Source organism: Molothrus ater, chromosome 1, assembly GCF_012460135.2.
Source record: "Molothrus ater isolate BHLD 08-10-18 breed brown headed cowbird chromosome 1, BPBGC_Mater_1.1, whole genome shotgun sequence".
Taxonomy (NCBI): Eukaryota; Metazoa; Chordata; class Aves; order Passeriformes; family Icteridae; genus Molothrus; species Molothrus ater.
The window spans coordinates 114,411,833-114,435,221 of NC_050478.2; the positions used below are offsets into that span (position 1 = coordinate 114,411,833).

The 23,389-nt window shown below is 40.8% G+C and overlaps 1 protein-coding gene across 1 annotated transcript; it reads left to right on the forward strand.

Moving 5' to 3' along the window:
* Nucleotides 1–648: 648 nt before the first annotated feature.
* Nucleotides 649–23,056, forward strand: TGS1 (trimethylguanosine synthase 1). Its single transcript, XM_036406809.1, has 13 exons — nt 649–771; nt 1,432–1,496; nt 3,513–3,685; nt 5,573–6,425; nt 7,196–7,313; nt 8,277–8,363; nt 9,234–9,405; nt 10,867–11,221; nt 12,088–12,261; nt 13,211–13,354; nt 14,237–14,453; nt 15,496–15,574; nt 22,763–23,056. Exons 1-13 carry the CDS (start codon nt 674–676, stop codon nt 22,877–22,879), a joined length of 2,652 nt encoding a protein of 883 aa, XP_036262702.1. The 5' UTR covers nt 649–673; the 3' UTR covers nt 22,880–23,056.
* The last annotated feature ends 333 nt before the right edge of the window (nt 23,057–23,389 follow it).

Consider the following 23,389-nt stretch of genomic DNA (forward strand, 5'->3'; position numbering starts at 1 on the left):
CACACATGGCTGCTTCCCAATGTTTTTCTCTCTCCCTAGCCAACCTCTGCCTCCAGAGCCTAATTCCAACCTTCCTGCCTCACCCCAAGCCCCTTTTCTCACCAGGCTTCGTTCTCATTCTGAGTCTCTCTGCCCATCCTGTCCCCACTCTCACCGTTTTAAGCTCTCCTATTCATTCTTTGCTGTGAGAGTAGTGAGGCACTGGGGTTTCCCAGACAAGCTGTGGATGCCCCATCCCTGGAAACGTTCCAGGCCAGGCTGGATGGGGTTTTGAACAACCTGGTTTAGTGGAAAGTGTCCCTGTCCATGACAGAAGAGTTGGTACAAAGAGATTTTAAGGTCCGCTCCAATGGTTTGGTCCCAAACCATTCTGTGATTCTGCTCCCGTCACTACTCCAAAAACGCCTTGCTCACTTCTGTTTCCCACTCCCGGTTTTACCAGATTTTGGCTGCTGCATCTTTTATGGCAGACTTTCCTTGCCATGCCCTTTGCCTCGCTCCTTTTCACCCCCTCTGACCACTCCTACACGCCCGCACCGCTCGTGGGGCGGCACCGGCAGCGCAGGCCCCGCCTGGGGCGCCCTCCCGGCCGCAGCGGGGCGGGCGCGGGCGGCGGTTCCGGCGGAAGGCGGCGGGGCCAGGCCGGGCCGGGCGTGGGGCGGTCCCCGCAGAGATGGTGCAGGAGCCGAGCCCGGGGCTGGTGGCCGAGCTGCTGCTGCGGGCGGGAGCGGCCGGCGCCATCCTGTGCCTCTGCTCCCGCGCCTTCGTCGAGTGAGTAGCGCCGGGCGCGCCCCCTGTCCCGGTGCCCGCGGCCGGGGAGGTCCCGCTGGGGACGGGCGGGAAGGGCCGCGCTGCTGCGGCCAGGGGATGCGGGCGGAGCTGGGGTTCGCGGGGCTGTGCACAAAAGCACCCCACATGTTTATCACTGGTGGGGGGCGTGGAAAAGGGTGAGAGGAGCCCCCAGACGCCGATCCCTGGGCCGGGGCTCAGCGCGCCCTGCCGCCTCCTTCGCGCTCCCCATCCGCAGGGCAGCAGCCGGCTCCTCAACGAGAGGAGGACCAGAAGATTAAATTCCGGAGTGTACCGCGTAGTGCAGCGTTTTCTGAGCGTCGCTCCTACGGACTTTCCCGTCAGGCTTTAATTAAAGGCTTTTTCCAGATGTTGTTACTTTTTATTTGTTTCGCGTGTCTGGAGTCACAGGGCAGCCCGTGTGGGAAGGGGCCTTGGGAAAGGTCCCTTGGTCCAGCCTTTCATGGGAGCGGAGCCTAGAAGAGGTTAAGTACCCCATCAAGTATCATCTTGAAACGTCCAGTGGTGGGGATTTTATTGCATCCCTGGGGAGACTTTTTCCACTGAATGATTGCTTTTACTGAAAAAAAAAATCGTTTCAATGGTGACTTTCTGCATCTGTGTCTGTCTTTATTTTTACAGAGATCGAAAATTATATAAACTGGGATTAAAAGGATTTTATGTCAAAGATCACAATGACAGTACAGGTAAGCTAATACAATGTACTATGCAATGTGAGCTGCAGTCTCAAAATGAGTTATGTATGGTTATTTTAGTTATTCTTACCTCTGTGTTGTTTTTTGGTACTTTTGCTTTGGGGACAGAAGTGAATAATAACTTAAAACTTACATAGCTTTCAGGTTACCATAATATTGATGTAGAAGTTTGTGTCAAACCAAGTGCAGTGCTTATTCCTTGTAGGAGCAATGGGGGGTAGGACGGTCAGGACAGATAGAGATGAGAGATCTCCGAAGCCAGGTCTTGGAACTTGGGGTTTATTGCAAAGGGCCTGGGTGCAGGGCCCTGCTTGGAGCTGCCAGCCACAGCCTGGAGCAGGCCCCAAAGAGGAGCCCCAAAGAGGAGCCCTGAAAGAGAGAGAGAGAGCGAGAGGTAAAGAGAGAGGAAGAAAGAGTAAAAGAGGACGAAGTTCCCGTTACAATACCATAAATCTTCTTCTGTGCTAAATATTCTAATTTTCACTTGCCAGTCTAGTACAAGATACAAATCCTATAGCATTTACATACAGCCTATAAGAATCATTACCGTACTGCGTTATATTTTAAACCCTAAAAGCTAATCTTTGGACCCCTTCTGCCAAGCTAGTAGGGTCTGCTCTGACCCTTGGACCTGTCTGCAAGCAGAGGGTATTGTCTAATCAAAAGTGGATTAGCCAGCCATACTATTGTTCAGTAACTAAGGCTTGGTATCTCAAAGCTTGCTTTCATTTCTATCTCGCTTATAGTTTCCATATTCTCAAAGTCTTTTGCCAGGCAATCATATTTATATGGCTTTCCTGTTTCATCTTCCCCAACAATTCCTATCCAGATAAATTTTACCTGCTCACATAATATTCACCTGGTGCATGGAACAGATTATATCACACATCCCTGACCTAGTCTTAAATCGTAATTTCAACTTAATTCAATATTGATTGCATAATGGAGGGTCTGTGGATCCTAGATGTTTGTCTCTTCTGTCTCTACCCCAGCCTAGGGCATTAGCTGTTGCTAGTTAATCTGCTGAGTAAGAAGTAGAGAAGTGCAATAGCACTGATGGGGAAAATTATGATTCACACATATACAATGAATCATGTGAGGAGGACCAGAAAAATAAGTCTCTCACTTGGTGTGCTTGTAATCTAGGAATTGCCATGGTGTATACTCTAACAAATTCAACACCACTCCCCTACTCCATCTCTTGAATTCCTCATGTTTGCATATCTGACCATAATTGTTTTGGTATTTTTTTTAATCATTGCTGTGTTGGTAGATCCAGCAGCATAATGTCTTGATTTGAAAGGAAGTCTGTGCAGAAATAGAAGCTGATAAATAATAGCACAGATTAGATTGAGGAAATGTGAGAGGAATGAAAGAAGGAGATTGTAAACTGTGTTTTTGTACATGTATGAGTGATTTGTAGTGAGAATAATCAGTCAAGAATGGAATGGTCTCATGTTATGTGATAATTTGGCAGTAAATATATCCTAAACAACCAAACCAAAAACCTTGAATATTTCAGTATTGTCAACTTAGTCAGGAGCTTCTGATTTCATAATTTCCATCCATATTCAGCTCCTACTTTCTCAATATTTGTAATTTTATGTGCATATGTTTCTGCTTAACAATTTGATAAAAGTGCAAGCTTGCTGGGGAGGGCACAGTCAGGCAAAGAGAAGATTACAAAGGCTGTGTGAGTACTGCTCAGCAGTAGCCAAAACATTAGTGTGCTGTCCACACTGCTTCAGCCACAAATCCCAAACACAGTGACATAGAGACTGCCATGGAGAACTTAACTCCTTTCCAGACAGACCCAATCCAGTGCCTTGGCTGCTGAAGTTACATTTTGATTCCTACTGATAGTTATGCAGAAATTGAGCTGTTTGTGAGGAAGATTTTTAAATGTGAAAGACAGCATGAGAGGCAGTTCTGCTATCTTTTGTGTGCCATGCTGTGGCATTGAGGTGTCAGAACCAGATTATATTCATGAATATATCTTGATAACAGGGGAAGAACAAGCATCTGAGGAGGAGAGCCATTGTCCCAATGTGAGATTAAAGGTGGATACTAATCATGCCCTGGACCTGGAAGAAGTTGAATTAGACTCAGAAGCCGAGCTCATGAAGAGTATGGGATTACCTCTTCAGTTTGGTGGGCAGTCAGCCCACAGGGACTTTGTGGTAAATCTTTACTTGCTTTATTTGTTTCTGTTTGTGTAATGTTTCCAGACCTAGGGACATGCCTTGTTTCCAGACCTAGGGACATGCCTCCTCTCAGTTATTTCTGAGATGGCGGTTCATGGAAATGTATCAGAGCTGCCTTTAAGCTGCCTGCATTGCATCCTGATAAAAGCACACAGCACCTTGGTCTGTCCAGGTTGTAAAACCCCTCTGCCAGTTGGACTAAACAGGGTCAAGGCTGTGCTTTATGTGTCCATATCTATAGTGGTCTTGTGACTAGGGAAACCTGATTTAAAACAGCTGTGATAAAGCTGATGCTGCACATCAGGACAGCTAGTACACTCCAGTCTGAGCACTTATTTTCACACTGTCTGCTTGAACCATTTTGCTTTTGATAGTAATGTAAACAGCTGGTTTTTCAAATCCCTCTTGCAGCTGATAAAGCCAGGCTGTTCCAAAAGGCAGGAATGAGGCATTGATGCTTTTTTTCCAATAGGGAACATTTGGGTTTTAGAAGGGGCCTGAAGTTTTCACTGATGATGAAAAGATAGTGCAATATTCACACTGTCCATTCTATGGAATACAGACCTCCCTGACAGTGAGACAGAGCACTGCATGGTTCTGACCTAATTAATTTGTAAATAAATAGGAGAAACTTGTATGTAATTTTAATTGATAACTTGTAAATACACCATACAGGCATCCAAATTCAAGCCTGAAGTGCGTATACAATTTTTGTTGCTGTGTAGTAATATGCAAATAAGTTGAATGGGAAAATAATGCATTTTCTTATGAGATTACTACTAAGCATTGTGCTTTGGACTGTGTACAATAACATGAGGGATGTGGATGAAAGATCAATGTCAGTTCTTCAGTTTTAACTTCTGTATAGTGCACCTTACATTTTTGTCAGTGTAACAAAACTAAGGATTGCAGCTATTGGGGCATACATTCAGTCCTTTGTCCATGTAAGTTTTATCATCACAGGAAGCCCCTCTGAAACAAGTGGAGTTGTAATTGATGAAACCAACAAGTTACCTTAGTGTTCCTTTCAGGAACGGGTTTCTGTGTTCTGTTCCACCAGGTGACTGTAGTAGCTGAGTTTGTTGTAACAAGTGAAATGATTGTACTGTACAAATGAAAGGGCCACCTGTTTGGGCAGGAGGTTGTTGTTTCCTTGTTTCCTATTTCTGTTAGCCAAATCGGAAGATTAGAGATTATTATGGGATGGAAAAGATATTGCTCCCTTCTTCTGGGTCACTCTCTTCAAGACAACAGAGATTCAGCTGCAGGATTTACAGAGTTTCTGATTACAGAATGATTTTTTTGTGTGTGTGTACAGCATCCAAAATAGCAAGTATTAAACATTCTATGAGGTTGAACATTATGTTTGCTACCCTAATAAGACACTAAACAGTATTTGCTGATTGGGCAGATACCAGGTAAGTAAGGGTCAGCCACCACAGCTGCATAAAACAAAACCTTGATGTTACCAAGACAGTATTTTGCTGTTGAGCTCAACCTTCTCACCCTTCAATTCCTGACCAACTTCCCTTTAGGATTTAAAGCATTTCTTGTTAATGACTTTCCTTCTGAATCTTTGAGCTGCTCATGACTTCCCACTCAGCAGCCTCACTTCTGTCTATCATTCTGCTTTTTTGTATATGTGTGTTTCTACAGCTCATCCTCACACCTTCCTCAGAAGTGCCAGTTGAGGTTGTATAGCAGGGCCCTATCAGACCCAAAAACTCTACAGCCTTTTTGGGGAGAAAGCTAACAGCAGGGTTGCACTGAGAGGGAGGGTTCCAATGGAAACAGAAATGTGACTAGAGAGAGAACAAGGTTGTATATATGTTGTGGAATTCTAACTTTTCCATTATCTTTTAGGTGACAGAAAATTATAGAAAGAAAAATAATGTGAAGATTATGAAAAAGAAAAAGAAGAAGAAAAAAGAGTTAGAGCAAAAGCACAAGGATAAAATGGGGCAGGAGTGCCAGGACGAAGCTTGTGGTGGTTGTACCCAGTCTGTTTCTGGTGAGCTGGCCCTAGCTACAGAGCAGTGTGAGATGAGCAGCAAACCTCAAGCTGTAATTGAAGAGAACTGTGAAAGTTCAGAAAGCCTTGCAAGTGAGGCTTTACCCAGTGAACTTAAAGAAAAATGGGAGAAGTACTGGAACGAGTACGGAGAAGGCCTTCTTTGGCAAAGTTGGTTGGAAAAGCACCAAGAGGTGTCATCATCTGAAGGCATCATAGCCTCTGAGCCTTGGAGTAGTCCAGATACTAAGGAAGAATGGGAGCAGCATTATAGTGAACTGTACTGGTATTATTGGGAACAGTTTCAGTACTGGACAAGTCAAGGATGGACTACTGAGAGCTCACATGGTGACAAAGTGGAAATTAATGGAATTACACAGGAGACTGGTTTTTCAGGAGAAATGGGCTTGGTTAGCCCAGGACCTGAGCACAGTGAAGTGCTGAGCTTGGAGCTGTCTCCCTCCAAGACCAGAAGTGAGGAAGGACTCCCTTCAAGTGCTGAGCTCCACAGTGAAATAATTTCTGGGATTTGTGATTTAAATCTGAATTTGGAGGAAGTGGAGCAGAGCAGTGCTGCTCTAACAGTAGCCCACAAAGATACTGAAGAGCAGAGTTCATCTGACAGTGGAAGCCAGAAGGAGCCCTGTGATGGAGGAAGCAGAAAAAGGAGAGCATCTTGTGAAAATAAGAGTGTTAGCCAGTCAGGTAATAGAAAATCAGAATTCTCTAGGTAGTTGTATATAAGAAACAAGGGCATGTCTGTATTATTTTTAAAAAGTCAATTAGGTATTTTGTGGAATGATTGCATACTCGATTCCTTTTTCTTCCCTCTGCTTCTTTGGATGATTTCCCCTCTCTAACCTGTATATTGAATGTGTTTTTCAGCCAGAAATGGTTTTAACAGAACATGTACTTCATAATTCTTCAAATGTACTACAGATATTGGTGAGAGATCCTTGTTAGTGCATATTTAATTATTTATCTTATTCTTGATACTGCAGCTGAGACTTAAGTCTGCTGCTAGAGACTTTGTAGGAGAGGAAAAAGCAGATGTAGTCCCAGCTTGGTCCTACAGTAGAGCAGGAATGGGAGAGATGAAAAGAAGATCTCCTTTTGAAAAAGAAATGAGAGGACTGTTTAAATCTTCCTTTTCTAAATCCGTGTGAATATCTTTGCATAGCTAATGAGATGGAAAACAAATTTTACACACAAGGTGAAACTGTTTCAAATTTTGTATCTTGCAGACATTTTATTTTTCATGGAGAGATGAGATAATTTGAAGTTGGTCCTTCATAAGATTGTTAACACTACAGTGTAATACTGAAAGCTTTATTAGTATGTTGTTCCTCAGACAAAGACAAGTAAAGATGTGTGTTTGGCACACACTAACTAGCTGTAGCTGCAGGGGTACTTTGGGGACAGGAAGGTAAGGATTTGATTTATGCAGAAGGAGAATTTCATGTATCTTTTTTTAGGTGTGAAGGAGTCATGTAGCTCGAATTCAAGTGAAAAAAACCAGTTGCTGCTTCATGACCAAGATGAAGATGAGGATGAAGAGCCTCCTGAATACAGATGTGTCAAAGTCAAGAGAAGGCAAGTCATGAAATTTACATGAGCTTTTTTCTCATGCAGTCCAGCTCCAGGAGCCTTCTGATTTATACTAACTATACCTTTGATTGAGGATATGAGTTAAAATGTCAGTACAAAGCCACATAGTCTTCCATCACTGCTTATTGCTTTGCCTCACAACAAGCAGTAGATGTTTCCTCTCTTCCAGTGCTTGATGAAAACAATGTATGGCCTTGATGACTGTACAAGGTGATGGTGCTGTTCTTGTGCCACAGGAGTATACGAAATTGTTAAATTGCATAGGGCAGCTTGCTTATTTAGGTCTAATTAATGTAGACAATACCAGAACAACAGTAAATAATCTGTATTGTTTAACTGCATTGAATGCTGCCAGTAAAATGCTCAGAGCTGTGGCAGTCATAAAATGGGCAGTATCTGCCTTGTCACCGTTTTTTTTTCTTTCTTCTCTAAAAATATATAGTCTCAAAGATGGTGAGATGGCTCTTCCTCTAATAAATTTGCAGACTCAAATGTGAAGGAGTGGGTGGAATTTTTACCTGCTAATCACGTAGCTGTGGTTTCATTCTAGTATTTGGCTGTTCTCACGGCATTAATAATATAGATTATAATGTAGGTAACATGATAGATGATGAAGGTAATCTGGAAATAGGGTGAGCAAACACTGTCTTCATCATGTAGGGTTTGCCATTAAGTATTTTAAGAGGTCATTCAGAATACTTGGAATATTATAACCCCAGTAGAAGGGCATATGTCCATAAAATTGGGTAGAAAAAACAAACCAACCCAAAAATTCATGCACAAGAATAGAGTGGTGTTATTTGCTTGGTTTGGTTTCAGCACTGTGTGAAGGAACTTACTTGAAACCCACATTTAAATGTTTTCAATTTGCAAGATTTTTAGCAGTATAGCTGTAAAATGATTGGTTTCTTCACAGTAAGTAACTTTGTCATCTGTGTTTTTTCCTAGCCATGAGCTGGACATGGATGAGAACCCAGTAGAAGATCCCGAGGAAACCTGCTCTGTGTTGGGTTTCAAGTGTGGCACAGGACAAAAGTAATTACTTACAAGGAACTGTGGGGCTTTTCATAGCATGTCAGCCCTCTTGTTATTATGGAAATAAACCATTAATCTCCATTTCCTTTTTGTTAAACTTTTGAAGCTGAGTTCCAGAGTTAGTCTCTGGGAATCATTTATACAACTGAAAGTACCTTACATGCTAGACCTTAGTGTAACACGTAATGTACTTTCAGTTGTATAAATGTGAAGTGGCTGGTCAGCTACTTAAATTAGAGCACAAAGGCTCTGACAATAAATGGTCCTCTCAGTTTGGAGTCCTGTGGGCTGAGATCATGATTTTTAGCTGTTTCATACTGGAATGAAGTTCCTTTATACTAGTGAAATATCATCATACTAGTAAAGTGTTGCCAGGCTTTGGCCAGTGAAATTTTTTTTTAGTTGTTTTTTTTTTAATTGCATTTGCTAGAAGATAAAAGCAGCTGGTTTGGAGGTTCTTGACCTCCAAAGGTGGTCAAGAGGTCAAGGAGGTTCTTGACCTCCAAAGGTGAGCCACCAAAAAGATCTGTTATTTTTCTACTCAAGATTTTTTTTCATTTCCTATTCTTCAGGCTGGCCCGGAAAATTGTTTTCATCTAAAGTGATATAACTACTAGATAACTACTATATAACTAGAAAAAAAAATCTAAAACTAATTAGGTTAAATATTTTCAAATAAAAATTTTTAACACTTTCATGAAGGTACAATGTTTTGCAGCTCCACCCAGTGACCTATTTTAAATGGAGCAATAAAAAAATATTTAAGTCTTAAGTTATGTTTTTTGCAAACATCAACATTCATGTTAAAGCTTCTAAACTGGAAATTAACCAACTAAGTCCTTATGTATGTATCTATCTGTGTATTTTCAGGTATGGTGGAATTCCAGATTTCACCCACCGAAGTGTGCAGTACTTGGAGAAAAAAGCAAAGCTCAAGTCCAAATTCTTGGATCTGCGTAAACCAAGGAAGAGCAAAAACACACACATCTTCTTTACAGAGGAATCTGAAATGACATGCAAAAAAAGCAAAACTTTGAAGAAGGTATGTTTAGTTGCTAACACTGTTGTAATTCATAGATTTATCTGCTACCTTAGCTGTTGTTGTATTATAAAAACGAAAACAAAATATTAATTGCCCAGAGTAGATGGCATTTTAAATGTCAGTCCACTGCTCCTTTTTTTCTTTTTTGTTTTCTCCCCCTCCTATCTGCCTCCCACCAATGTGAAGATTATTTAGATTAGGATGGCTATGGAAAGGCATTGGTAGACCTGTTGAGAGGATTGTGAGCTTAAATGGCCAAGCTATGTGAAAGTTACTCCTAACATCTGGGTGCACGTAGCTTTAGAGGTGTGTGTAGGTTTCTGTTGTTACTAAAAGTATCTTTGATTGTAAATTGCATGTGAAGCCAGTTGTTAATGCTGACATTTCAGCAGTAACAGAAAATCTTTGTGTAGATTAGTGTATTTCATGGAACTCCATGTTTTTAGTAATTTTGAAAGGGTTTTGCTTGTACCTCTACCTGCATTTATTTTCATCTACAACTTTATGCTTTTGGTTTTTAAACTCAGAAATTGCTAAGAAGTAGAAATATTTGTTCACTGGAGATTTTACTTAGTTAAATCTTTCTGAATATCTGAGGGCACAGATTTTAATGTTATTTCACCTTCTGGGATGCTTGGCATTCCCCAAAACCCAAGTGCAAAGCACTGTTTTCTGGTGGTGGTGATGCCATATGTGTTTTATTGAGCTCCAGTCACATTGCTATAATTTCTGATTCATTTTTGATTTTGTACCTGGGGCCAATATAGTTTGAGGGCAGCCTTAATTATGTGAAGGAAAAAAAAGTTATGAATTTCCTCAGACTTCCAGGTAAGGAACTGCTCCAGGTCTAGAGTCATTCAGAGCAACAGTAATGTAAAAAGGAGCATCTGCATGTGCCTTTGAGGAGTTTGGAGTGGTGTCTGTGCCTTGGTTAGGAGCTTATGTCGAACTCTCTGCTGTGCAGCAGAACCCTTTACCACCTGCACCATTTGGTACATCTTGAAGGTGAGGCAACAAATGTGTGAAGGTAATTTTACCTATTTATGCTAAAAAACTCTTCCCTGAGAGGCAGAGTTATCTCTGAATGCAGATTAGAGAAAGATAGTTGTTAAGTAGTAGACTTGGTCACCTGGGCTGTGGCAAGTGTGACTATCTAGATATTCCATGATAATTATTTACTGTATTTATCAGTTAATCTTTTTGTTGGTTGCTTGATTTTTTGTTTCTCTTTTGGAGGTAGCTGGCATCTAGTTCCCAAAGGCAACTTGTTTCCAAATATTTTTATGAGGGAGCATGGTTAAGGACTACTTGAATGTTTCAAGTCTGGATATTTTACTGTTTTCAAAATACACATGGTAGAGAGTGCCTGCAGTGGCAGGTGCTTTTGAACTGTAAAGATTTTAAGCTATGCTCTGGATAACAGATCATCATCTGATCATCTGTGATACTTTCCAATTGCAGGTGGAAATGTTCCTGAAGCAGATTAGTAAACCTGAGGAGGAAGACAGGTCCCAGACAGGCACCCCTCAGGGTAAAGCAGAGGCATCGTCTGTGAGCAGCAGCGACTCAGAGGGTCAGGAGGGCGTTGCTGCCACACAGAGTGCGACGCCGGCTGCTGAAATCCAGGAGCCACCATCTCCCAGTGCAGCCTGCACAGAGCCTGGAGGGAGTAAGCTTGAGGGGGAGGTGCAGGACGCTGCGGCGAGTGGCTCCAGTGAGCTGGGGACAGGGAGGCCTGAGCCTGGCGGTGGGCGGCAGCTTGTCCCTCTGGATATTCCTGATTATCTCCAGCCAGAGACGGAGGACATCAGCCAAGGTAAATCAGTTTCCTGCAAACTGATGAAATGAATTGGCAGTGGACTTGATACTGCCTTCTCAAGTTACTGTGTCGTGCAGTACTTACTTATTTTGTTAATTCAATGGGATTCATTATGTCTAAGGGGTAACGAAAGCAATTGAGAGTTGTGCTAGTGGAATTAGCTTATTTCTGGAATGCCAGAATCCCAGGTCTTGTCTCTAATGGTGACAGTACTTCTTTATAGATGAACAGTCATTGTTTATCCTTGACAGGGTCTAACAGGTTTGCAATTTGTACCTTTTTTACCCTCTGCAAGCATGAGGGTTATTAAACCTCAGGTAGCTGCACAGACCATGAAGTTTTGGGTTCAAATGCACATTGCTGAGCTCTAGGGAACATGTGTTGTTAAAATTATTTTATAGGATTTTAAAAAAATCAATATTACACACTTTTCTATTTAACATGAAACAAAGGAAAGCAGGATTATTCAGGTTTTTACATAGAATTTAATCCTTCCTACGGTAGTTCAGTTATGTTAGATTCCTACTGTAAAACTCTCGTCTAGATTAGTTTTAATTCATTACTGATAAAAGGGCATTAAACTGGTTTCTGATCCACTTGTTTGCTCATTACATAGAGTTTATTGTCTCCAGCTGAAGATTCAGGCTCTTAAATAATAGGGTGAACAGTGAGGATTTTTAGGACTGTGGCTAATCCCTTGAAATACAGGATGCTATTTTTTAATTTAAAGCCTCTAATCTTCATAATCTGGCAAACAGTAATAAAGAACATTTAGCAGTGTTTTTAAATCTTAACACTCACCTACCAATTACATTCTCTAGCCTACAAGAACAGTGACTGTTAACTTTTGCAGTGTCTTCCAGCTGTGGATGAAAACATTACTGCAAAGAAGAAGGAGACAAAAAGAAGGAGGAGGAAGAAAAATGCACAGAGAACTATACCTCCTGAGATTGCTGCTGATCCAGAGCTCGTCAAGTACTGGGCACAACGCTACCGGCTCTTCTCCCGGTTTGATGAGGGAATTAAACTAGACAGAGGTGGGTTCAGTACTAAGTGTGCTGACTTGGTGATATATCCGAGGATTTATCCAAATCTGTGGTCCTTCTTGCAGTTTATTACTAATTTTCTTAAAAGAGGATCACTACTGAGTGTGTCTTTGCACCCATGGATAAATTCCTTCCCCCGCCTCCCAGCAGGCAGGTACCAGGCAGTCTTGGACTTCAATGCTTTTTGTGTGGCACATCCCTGTCTGCATTAGTGCTTATATTTGCTGAAGATCTTGCTGGACCCAAATTACACTTTGTCAGGACTTGTTCAGAAACTCAGTGATATTTTTCTATTTCTGTATTTATAAAATAATTTTGTGAAACTTCCAAGTATGCTGATGGATCTAGTTTCATTCTGTTTTGTTCTGACTTGCAGCAGTCACTTGCAAAGCGACTTTTTTCCATGTTTGCTTGCAAAACACTTCAAATCATAAATTAATAGGTAAAGGAGGAATTAGGATTTCCAGGTATTTTTTGTTGGTTGGGTTTGTAAGCCTTCAATTTCTAATGCTTTCCCTCATAAAGTTGCAGATTAATTGGCAGAGCAGACATGGTGACAAAGAAAATAAAATGGTGGATAAGAGAATATATTTCTGGTTTAATTTCCTACAGAGCATCATCACAATATATAAATTTTTCATAGCTGTGCTCGTGGACTTCTCCTTGATAAAGCAGAATCCTCAGCACCAAGGTCAACAAAGCATGTATTGAGATTGAGGCATATCGGTTTCCTTCAGTGAGACTTTGTTTGCTTAGCAAATCTCTGGGCTGAGCAAAGTTTATCATCTTCAAAGTTGGTATTTCCTGGTGGAATGCACTAAGCCAAAATTCTTGGGATTAACACTAAACTTTCAGTTTTATGTGGGGCTTGGTTGTTTGTTTTTAATTTGGTGACCTTGAAATAAGAGGTTAAAATACATTTCTTCGCCTTCCTCTGCAGAGGGCTGGTTTTCTGTTACTCCTGAGAAAATAGCTGAGCATATTGCTGTCCGTGTCAGTGAGTCATTCAACTGCGACATCATAGTGGATGCGTTCTGTGGGGTTGGAGGAAATGCTATCCAGTTTGCACTGACCTCAAAAAGAGGTAAGTAGGTGTTGTAAACAGTGCATTAGTTTTGTTTCTTCAATCTTTTTCCTGACACTATTCAGGTATGTGCTCTGTTTGTTGATTTATTTTCTTTTTCAGTGCTTCTGTAGCAACAGCAGTTGTTTCACTTCATCAAACTCACAAAATGACCTCTCTGTTTTCAAAAAGGACCAATAAATCTACTTTTCTATTTTAAGTCAGAGTCAGATTTGTGTTGTACTAGTCAACACTATTGTTGTGTGGCATAATATCTGGTCTGTCAGATACTGTGGAGATCACTGGTAAAAGTGGACTTCTGTCAAAGCTGCTGCTTTTCCCAATTCTTACTTGAAGTCTGTGTACTCAAAAAAAACAGGCTCTACATGAACAGTACTTAAAGCACTGAATGGAATCCCGTGCAGATTCTGCAGAACCAACTGCACAAAAGTGATAATAACTTCACGTTAGTCTAATGCCAGCTAATGATATTGTAGGGAAATGTTGAGAGTATTTCCTGTATAAATATTTCCTGCTAGATACTCATACCGGGTCATCTATGATCAATGTTTGAGCGAGACAAATGGTAGTTTCTACTGCATTAAATTTGGCAGGCTATGATCCCATCTATACATCTCACTTGGCTTTTTGTATTTCCTGGCTCAATTTTAATTTCTGATATTATGTATTGATCTTGTATCATCCATCTCTCTTGGGCTGTGTTGGTTGGGGCTTTTTAAACTCAATTTTCAGAAGTATGGAGCCAGCCACAGATAAATGTCTGGTCCTTGATCCTTGCGTGGGGCTGTCACAGCAGCGGTGTCTGACCGCCGTGCCCCGCCCCTGCTCGGGCGCCATTCCCCCTTCCCATTAATGCCAGTGTTTGCTGTCTCTGGCGGGCAGTGATCGCCATCGACATCGATCCCGAGAAGCTGCAGCTGGCGCGGCACAACGCGGAGGTGTACGGCGTGGCCGAGCACATCGACTTCCTGTGCGGAGACTTCATGGCGCTGGCGGCCGGCCTGCGCGCCGACGTGGTGTTCCTCAGCCCACCCTGGGGGGGACCCGACTACGCCACTGCCGAGATCTTCGACATCCAAACCATGATCTGCCCAGATGGATATCCTTTCCAGGCTGTGCCTGCCTTGTGGTGGGCTTCTCTCTTTCCTCTCCTCCCTCTCCTGCCATGGGGTTTGCATGCCCAGTTGGCTGACTGTGGATGACACAGTCAGCAGCTGGACTTCCAGATGCAAACCATTTGTTTAGTCCTCTTCACCACCTAAATTTAAATATTTTTATTTCTTATTACCAAATAAAACAGTAATGAGGTTTTCCTGAAAAAATCCATCAGTGAATTGAGTAGCTCTCAACTTAAAACGTTAATTCAGCAGTTTTAACTCCTTTAAATTATTTTATTAAAATACCCCATAGCAATCAAATAGCCATGTGGTGTGTGTATATATACATATATATATAGAGAGAGAGAGAGATAACTAATTGTGTGAACTATGACCTTGTTATTAATTCCACTTTTTAATTGATTCATGAAGGGGATATCTTATTTAAAATATCTTACTAAAACTGTTCTCAGTCAGCACCTGCCTGTGACTTGGGAAATCACACAAGAGTGCAAGCAAAATATTAACTCTTTGAATTAATATATATAATTTCCTACTAGCTTGTTAACAGTGATACTGAGCACTCATTCATCTGGGAAGGTATTAACATAATAGTTTCATCATATATGAAGTGTGGGGTTTCTTTTGTCACAGAATAATCTTAATTTGTCCCCTTTTTTGCTAAAATGTAACCATATTTGTAAGAAAATCTTCATATGCATGTGTGAGAGATTTCACAAAGTGGGTTAAAAAACAGTTGTAAGCTAAATATGCTAGCTACAACTACATTCAAATTTGTCAAATACTTCTTTGTAGTTCAGACAAATTTTCATGAAAAGTGAGTGTTGGGAGTTTTTTTCTGCTTTTAGGGCACTAATGGTGAAAGAGTTTCTGCATTTCAAAAGAGAATCCTGCCCACACACTCAAAAGATTAACTACAATTTAATTGCATAATAGCTGAAATTGAGACATACTTTCAAAATGAATCAATATAAAGAAACTTTTCCTTCCCCATTCTTATTTTTTTCCTTTACTGGCTTCTACATTTGAAATTTTCAGGCTCTCCAAGAAGATCACCAACAATATTGTGTATTTTCTGCCTCGGAATGCTGATATTAACCAGGTGTGTTACTGGATGAGGTCTTGGTGAATGAATAAAATGTTCAGCTGACTTAAAACATGAGTATTATAAACACATACATAAGACTTCAAGTCTGTTCAGCTGAATGTGGGGTATTTGGTGTTTTTAAATTTGACCCTTGTGTGAAGTGATTTCTGTGTTTGCAGTACTTTTGGTATATTTAGAAATAGGAGTATAAGATTATTTCCCTGGTTTTGGCGCTGTTTCTTCTTAAAGCAACAGAATGGGGTTTCTTGTAGAAGTTTCAAAGCCAATTGCCAGGCACATACATCATTATAAAAATATCAAACAATATATTTTAACCAGCTCTTACTGTCTGATAAGTTGGTTAGTTGGTGAGTCTCAAACTTCATGGCTGTCAGTTTATGAAGGAGTTGCAGGAAATCACAGCTGCAGTCGCTGCTCTCAGGGTTGGTACCTTTGGTGTCCACACAAGTGTGTTGTTCCATATAGACTGCTTGCATTGAAGGGATGTGTGATAAACACAGAATTTGTGGCACTGTTGTGGGGCTTTTTGTATTAGAGAATTTTGGTAGAAGTTTGGGGTTTTTTTAAGCAGTTACATGACTAACAATTCCCCTGAGTGTTTGGTTTAGGTTCCTCTGTGTATTTTCTATGTTAATTATGTCTTGTAGCTTTTCAGAAAGAAGGAAGCAGTTCTCACCTGCAAGATGCCACAGGACTTCCCAGGACTTTTTCCTGCTCTTCCAAAAACTGCATCTGACTCAGAGTAGGCAGGGCATCAAGCCATATGGTGGCTTGTGGAATTGTTGCTGGCAAACAGCTGGCTTGAGAAAAAGGCTGAAATTCACATGGCCTGAGTATTAGCAGACTCTAAGCCCATGCTGTGCACAGAACCATTGCTTTGGCAGGTGATGATTCAATTCCTTTTTGCATTTCAGGCTGGTGAAATGTCAAAGTGGCTTATGAATCTTTGAACAGGGACCTTAATTTTAGAATAAGTTTCTCTAATTACATTGCATCTTAACACTGCCTTTTGTCAAATATTTCATTCCCATGATGAAGAGTGACCTTAGAGAGTTTTCTGCTCTACTCATGAGCACTTTTTACTGGCTTTCTAAATGGCCAAAGGCATCTACATTTCAATTCTGTTTCCAGAAAAGCATGCAGGAATACTCCCCCCAGGGCTGTACCTTTTCCTTCAGAAGAGCTGGGCTCTTCAGGTTGATTGAGCCAGGTGTCCTGACATCTCTATATCTTGGTACAGTTGTCTCTGAATTATGTTGATTACATCCATGGGTTTGGTTTAACACAGGTAGTGCAGAGTAACAACTGTTGCTCAAAAACACGGCTCAGTTGTTAAAAGTTCATGGCTGAGGTCCTGGGTTCAGTTCAGTTCAGTGTTCCAGGCTATGGGCTACTCTCAGGAAGGGAAATCAGCTCCTTATTCCTTTCTTTAGAAATAGTGTCAGTATAAGAACAACAACAAAAAAAAAAAAAACAAAACCAAAAGGTTGATGATTTGAGAGGGGGAAAGAGAATGTTAATCAAGCCCACTGTTTAATGAAGTGTCTTCATCCTGTGTGGACAAATGTGTGTCAAACATGTTCCAAATGTGACCTTGGTGAATACTCTGGTCCACAGAAGACTGTTACAGGTTTGACTAACAAAATCTCCACCTGAATTTAAAAATGAATTTTTCTGGATTTATTGCCACTACACTTCTAGGGCTGTGAATTTCCAGCAAAATAAAAATTTTTAAAAATTAAAAAAAAAAAAAAAAAAAAAAAAAGCCCAGCAGTTAAAAACAACCTTGCAATAAAATTTAACCATTAGTTAAGGTGGTTCGAATTTAGTGGAAAATGTGTAATTTTTATGGAAAATAGCTATCAGATCACTGTTAGATAGCAAATGTAAAATAGGGATATAGGGATCCTGCTGCTGGAGTGAAAGCAGGGTGATAGCTGACCTTGACCTAGCTGTGTCAGAGGTGTTCATTGCCTTATTGGTGGACAAGATATCCAGCCTTGTTCCACATGACTTTATTGCAAAAACAGCACTTACTGCTTCTGCTGGGACACCCACGTGTGTGTGGAGTTGCTGTTGTTGAGAGAAATGAACTCTTGGAATTCCTTTAAAAAAATCAACGGAGTTTAGGTCTCAGAGAAGTGAACTTTTCTACTTCTGCCTCAAGAGGGAGCAGCAAACCAGTACAAGATGATTGGCTCATTTACAATAAATATAAAAACATTTCCCTGAATTGCATCAAGTCTCCTTGTTTACAAACATGTTAGAGAATTTGTAATGTGTGCGTAAAAAGGTCTGGTTTTAGGTTGAATTAATCTTTAACAATCTTCTTCCTAGCTAGGAACAATCAGGAATAATACTTATGTGTGTACACATACATTGAAAAATACGTATATTTATTAGTGCCTGTTATGTAGTTCATAAATGTAATTTATGAAGTGTTTATGAAGCTGTGCTCTGCCTCATTGGGCAGAGTGAGAAGTGTTCTGTTCAATTCCCTCTGGGAATTGAAGTCATCCCAGGTAGTCTAATCTCTTTCACAAACTCTTTTCTGTACCAGATAATGCTTCTGCATGTTAATATTTGCAGCAAATAAGGAGGAACCTGCAATTTGTTGCTGTAGGACCTTCTCGCTCATGGTGGAATCTGTTCTTTTCATCCCATTGTAGAAGTTGTACTCAGTTAGCGTTGGTCTCTCACTGGTGGTCACAGTGTTGTCAGGATGCATGATGGCTCCCCCCAATAAACAGGTGAGCCTGAAATGTTGGTGACCTGGTCTATTGTGAGACAGATAACCACATCAGCATCTTTAGCAGCCTAGCCAGATTTGGGAGATGGAGTAATGAGGAATTGGGAGTTCATTGCTTATCCTGCTTGTGCTTGGTTAGTGGCTCAGATACTGGATTGTGCCTTAGTGATCATTTCAAATGTTACCATGCTTTGAAGACAGGCATACTGCTGTTTGTGGTAGCTATGTCTCACAATTTTGTCAAATTGTGCTGCTGTTTGAGCTTTTGCTGTCCTAAATGTTGGTGTCTCAGACCTGGCTTATATTTCAAATACTGTCAGAATACAGGAATGGATTTTTGTTTCTTGTCTAGTTTAGAGTGGTTCTGTGAACTTAGAATTAAGCAAAGTGTTCTGGACCTTGATGGTCCTACAAAACATACACATTATGCTGGTACTTTTCTTTTTTTTCTTGTCTTTTTTTCTACCTCATCTCCATCAATCACGTTGAGAAAATCTGGAGTTAGACACTGAGGCCTTGTTCTGTCTGCAATATACTGCCTGGATGAAAAAATGTGTTTCTGTGTTGCTGTGTTTCTGTTTGTGAAGGTCCAGTTGTTAAAAATGGCTGCTCAATGAAGGGAGAGTGAAGATGAGTAAAACCCATTTATTTATTTGAATTGTCTCTTTTAGCTGTGATGTTTTAAAATGGAGCCTAGCCAAATAGGACTTGCCAAGCAGAGTCATCTTTGTTTAGGAGTAAATAGAACAGCGAGCAAAGCAGGGAGTGAGAGGCCAGGAAATGAACAGAAGTTGATTTGATAGTATTTTTAAGATGCTTAGGTATTAGGGGAGTTGGCGGGTAAAATACCGTGGGTTGATGTGTTTTGGAGGCTGATAATTTCTAAGTGAATGTAATTGCATACACTTCAGCTGTGACTATTGTGTTAATAACAACAGCTTTTAAGCAGCCCACTTGACACTCATGTGTGTTCTCTGTCCTTGATAAAAGCCAGAAGTTACCCATGGCATACACCAAGCCAGAGTGATACTTCTGAACTTCAGTCTTCCTGAAGCTCATAATGCTTGCATACTGAATTATAATTTGCCTACACAAAGTAAGAAAAAAATAAATAAATGTCTGGCCTATTAAAGGGTGACAGCACCACTGTGATGGTGTCATTATTCACATGTATACCTGTACATTTTCAAAAATGCTGCCTGAGAGCATTTTATTTTATTATGTTCAGTGTAAAGAATACCATTTTCTTCTTTTTCAAGTGGGTTGGGTTTTGTTCCCCTTAGCTTTTAGGTTGGATACAAGGTGAGGGGATTCTTAATTTTAGTAGTATTCTGTAAAATTAACTGATTCACAGAGTCCTTGTGTGCCTCCATATCAAGTCAAAAAGCTTGTACTTGTCGTACCTCAGAGAAGTTTCTAGGACGGGAGGAAAAAATATGATAAAGTTTTAGTCCACAGTTATATTAGTTGGTGGCTGGAACAGATGGGAAGTTACTTTACTGAAAGAGTTTCAGTATGATTAAAAAAACGTAAAAAACCCCAAAGACCAGTAGGAAAACCTTCAAGATCAAAAGTACACTTGAAGAATGTAAGGGAAGTTTGCACCTCAAGCAACTCGTGCTCCTGAAATAATCTTCTGTGTTTGTTTCCCCTTTCATATTTTCATCTTTTCTGATGTCTCCTTTTCAAACCTGTTGGCTGCTTTTTTGATGTGTTTTGGCTGTGGCTGTGGACTCTTTTTAGCAGTAGTCACTGAACTGAGAGATGAAGGTGAGAGGTGAGAGGGATGCAGGGAGGGGTTAAATGAAGCTGCAACCTTTACCTCTGCCTAGGGACAGCAAAGGAAGCAATAGCTGTCCACCCAGGTAATGTGGGTTTGGATTAAAGAATAAACCAGGGTAAGGAGAGTCGCCAGCAGGGAATCATTGTTTGTACACAGGAAAGTGCAAAATAAAGACATTTTGGACTAGTCAAGTTTTTAAAAAGTCTTTCTGTATTCACCATTGTAGTGCACTGCAAAAACAGGAGATGTTTGTCGATATCTCTAAAAATAGCTGAGCACCTTTGTTTTTCTCAAAGCATCGTTCCTCAATCTGCTGTTATTTTTAGAGGGTGTCCCTCTGCCAGGCCAGACCCTTCTGAAGTTTGGTGTGTGGCAGCCTTCCCTCACTACACTTGTCAGAGTTGACTGAGCCCTGCTGAGGAAAACTTGGCAACTCCTACGTAATTAAATTTGCAACCTCCAGCAATTTACAACTAAGCATTGTCACAGAGGATTTGCATTTCTCTCCTCTGTGTATCGGGTGGGTTAAAGAGCATACAGTACCAGATCTGTCCCAGCAGAGCTTATTCCCATGTGTTTATTTAATTTTTTTTTTCACCTTTGGGTTTATCAAATACCTTTAGTCAAATTAATCATAGTTATCCTGGGTTTAACACTTAGACACCAGACACAACATATGTAAATTTTCAGCTGTCCCTTGGTGGACACCACCCGTCAGTGTAGGGGCATCTTGTTTTACTTGGCCTTCTAAGAGAAATGTTTAGTAAATACTAGTGTTTAATATCAATGTGTTAGTCATACTTAGATATGCTAGTGACACAAACCATGCCCAGAAAGTAGGAGTGCATAACCCCCAGATGCTAATTTCTGTATTCTTATACTGACTAATCCAATTAATATTTTAGAATACTTAAGAGACATCAACTATAAAGTGCAAAGCCTCTTGATGCTTTTTTGGAAGGGACATTCCAGCTTCTGTTTGTAAAAAATTAAAAGTTAACATCTTCCTAGAAAAACTATGGATCAACCCACAATGATTTGTGGGATTTCAAGTAAGAACAGATAAGTTGTAAAATTAACATTCCTGATCACTTGCCAGTTTTAGATTCTTGTGCTATTTATAAGTCAGCCAGCCTCTGTTTTTTTACTTAAGTGGCAGGTTCCTCTCTGACAAGAACGCTGAGCGTTTTTTCCTTTCATCAGAAGTTGAAGGATGAAGAAACTGCTCACACTTTTTGTCTAAAAAAAACCCCAAAAAAAGGGAGAAAATCAAAACAGAAAAGTAAATGCTTGATTTAGATAAGTGTGGCGGTTTTCTGGATAAGTCAATAAAGGTTCAATTTATAGTTTAAATTAATCTGTTATTTTCTCTTGATAGTAGGCTGGTTTTTTACTCATGATAAAATAGAGGAAGTTCAGCATGTTTATATTTAAACCTGCACTACAGAGTTAAGTCTCAAGGGACTTTAGAAGTGTTAATAACACAGCTTGAACTCAAAGTTTCAGCTGCTAACATCATCTCGACTTAAAGATCAGTTAAAATCTACTGCAGGCTTGTAGACCCTGATAACTTTGCCTGGGAAGTTTCCCTGCATGGGGAGCTATAGAAATAATTTTCCTGCAGCAGCCTGGGAGAGTGGCAGCACGGAGCAGAACTGGCTGTGGAGCATGGACCCCCCCCCACAGGACACGTCCTCAGGGTCCAAAGTGGAGGGGGAGAAAAGCAGACAATGTTCAGTTTTGGTGTTTGTCCTTCTGACTGTGCAGTCTCTCCTGATGAGGAGTTGATGGCCTGTAAGCTGTTATCCCTCAGAGGCATCCTGAATAGGAAGAGGAGAAGGGAGAGTACTGCCTGCTCCAGTCCAAAATGCAAAGTCCTCTGTGAAGTGGTGTCTGTCTGTAAATATTAAGCATTAAAGGTGTGCACTGGGCTCAGTCCAGCAGAGCCTGAATGATGAAATTCTCACTCCAGTGATCATAAACACAAAGCTGGGACCGGTGCTGCCTGACAGGCTCCCCCAGCCTGCAGAGGCACTGCTGCCCCAGCCTTGCCCTCAGCACTGCCTGCAACTCCAGTGCATACAACAGCTTTTTCTTTAGCTGCAGTAGCAACAACAATGAACCGTGACCTTTGTTGGTGAGTTTCTCTGTGCGTTTAGGGCTTGGTTTTGTTTGGGTTGTTCCCTTCCACCCTGCCACTCTTCAGTGCAACCTTTATGCTTCCTAATTCTAATTACTAAAATTGGTTTTACTCTTCCCCCAAAATTTGGGATGTGGCATCTTTCAAGCACAGCTTATAGGTTGCTTTTTGCTACACTGGCATTTCTCAAATGCCAAGTACCATGCAAACCAGAGTAGCATCTCTTGCCTCAGCACAGCATGTCAACTTCGGAATGTTTCTCTTTGGCTCTGAAATCCTCTTGTTTATGTGATTTGGGTAAGGAGGGTTTTTCAGTCACAAGCCACAAACAGCTTCTGTGAGTAAAAGGAGACATAAAAAGAGGATCAGAGACATTAGCTGCCAAGGAACATTTTCCACCAGTATTAACAGAGCAGAGATATTTTTTTCTGATTGTTTGTGCATTAGGTTTGGGGTTTTGCCTCTTTTCCTGTACATTGATTGGTTTATTTTTTGTTCTTTGTTTTTCAGGTGGCTTCCTTAGCAGGGCCAGGAGGGAAAGTTGAAATAGAACAAAATTTTCTCAATTTCAAACTGAAGACAATAACAGCTTATTTTGGTGACCTAATAAGGCATGACATCTCCTGAACTCCATGTGGATTCTTCCAAACCCATCCTCCCTGACTGCTGCCTTGCTTAAGCTTTTGTACAGCTGGCTAGTCAAAAATTACTTAAAGCCATTTTCCTCTTTAATTTTGCTTTACAGAAATTTGTTCTGTTGTACTGTCAATAAATGTTTTATAATAATTTTGACAAAACTGTAAATGTAGAAAAGCTGTGAATGTATGAAGAAAGCTCTTTATGAAATGCAGTCTTTTAAGGTTCAAGCCCAACCCTTGGAAGTGGGGTTCAGGATTTCTTTGTAACTCTTACATAGGCTACTTCTGTACTTGCTCTGGTTTTGAGCACCCAGAGGGTCAAGAAAAATAGCCTGAAAGCCACAGGAGCTGCTGTCTGTGCTTGAGAAGCAAAAGCATCTGAACATCAGGTGGAACTAGAGGGTCAGGTGCACCACAAGAGGTTAACCCCAGTCCCCCTCTCTCACTCCCTGCTCTCTGAGAAACCTTTTCAGGTTTTCTTTGCAAGATGAAAGTTCAC

Bases quoted from the DNA above. Each gene is read 5' to 3' on its own strand.
- TGS1 (XM_036406809.1), top strand. From the start codon at position 674: ATGGTGCAGGAGCCGAGCCCGGGGCTGGTGGCCGAGCTGCTGCTGCGG. The intron at 772-1,431 runs GTGAGTAGCGCC...TTATTTTTACAG, and splicing joins TGCTCCCGCGCCTTCGTCGA to AGATCGAAAATTATATAAAC. The intron at 6,426-7,195 runs GTAATAGAAAAT...ATCTTTTTTTAG, and splicing joins TAAGAGTGTTAGCCAGTCAG to GTGTGAAGGAGTCATGTAGC.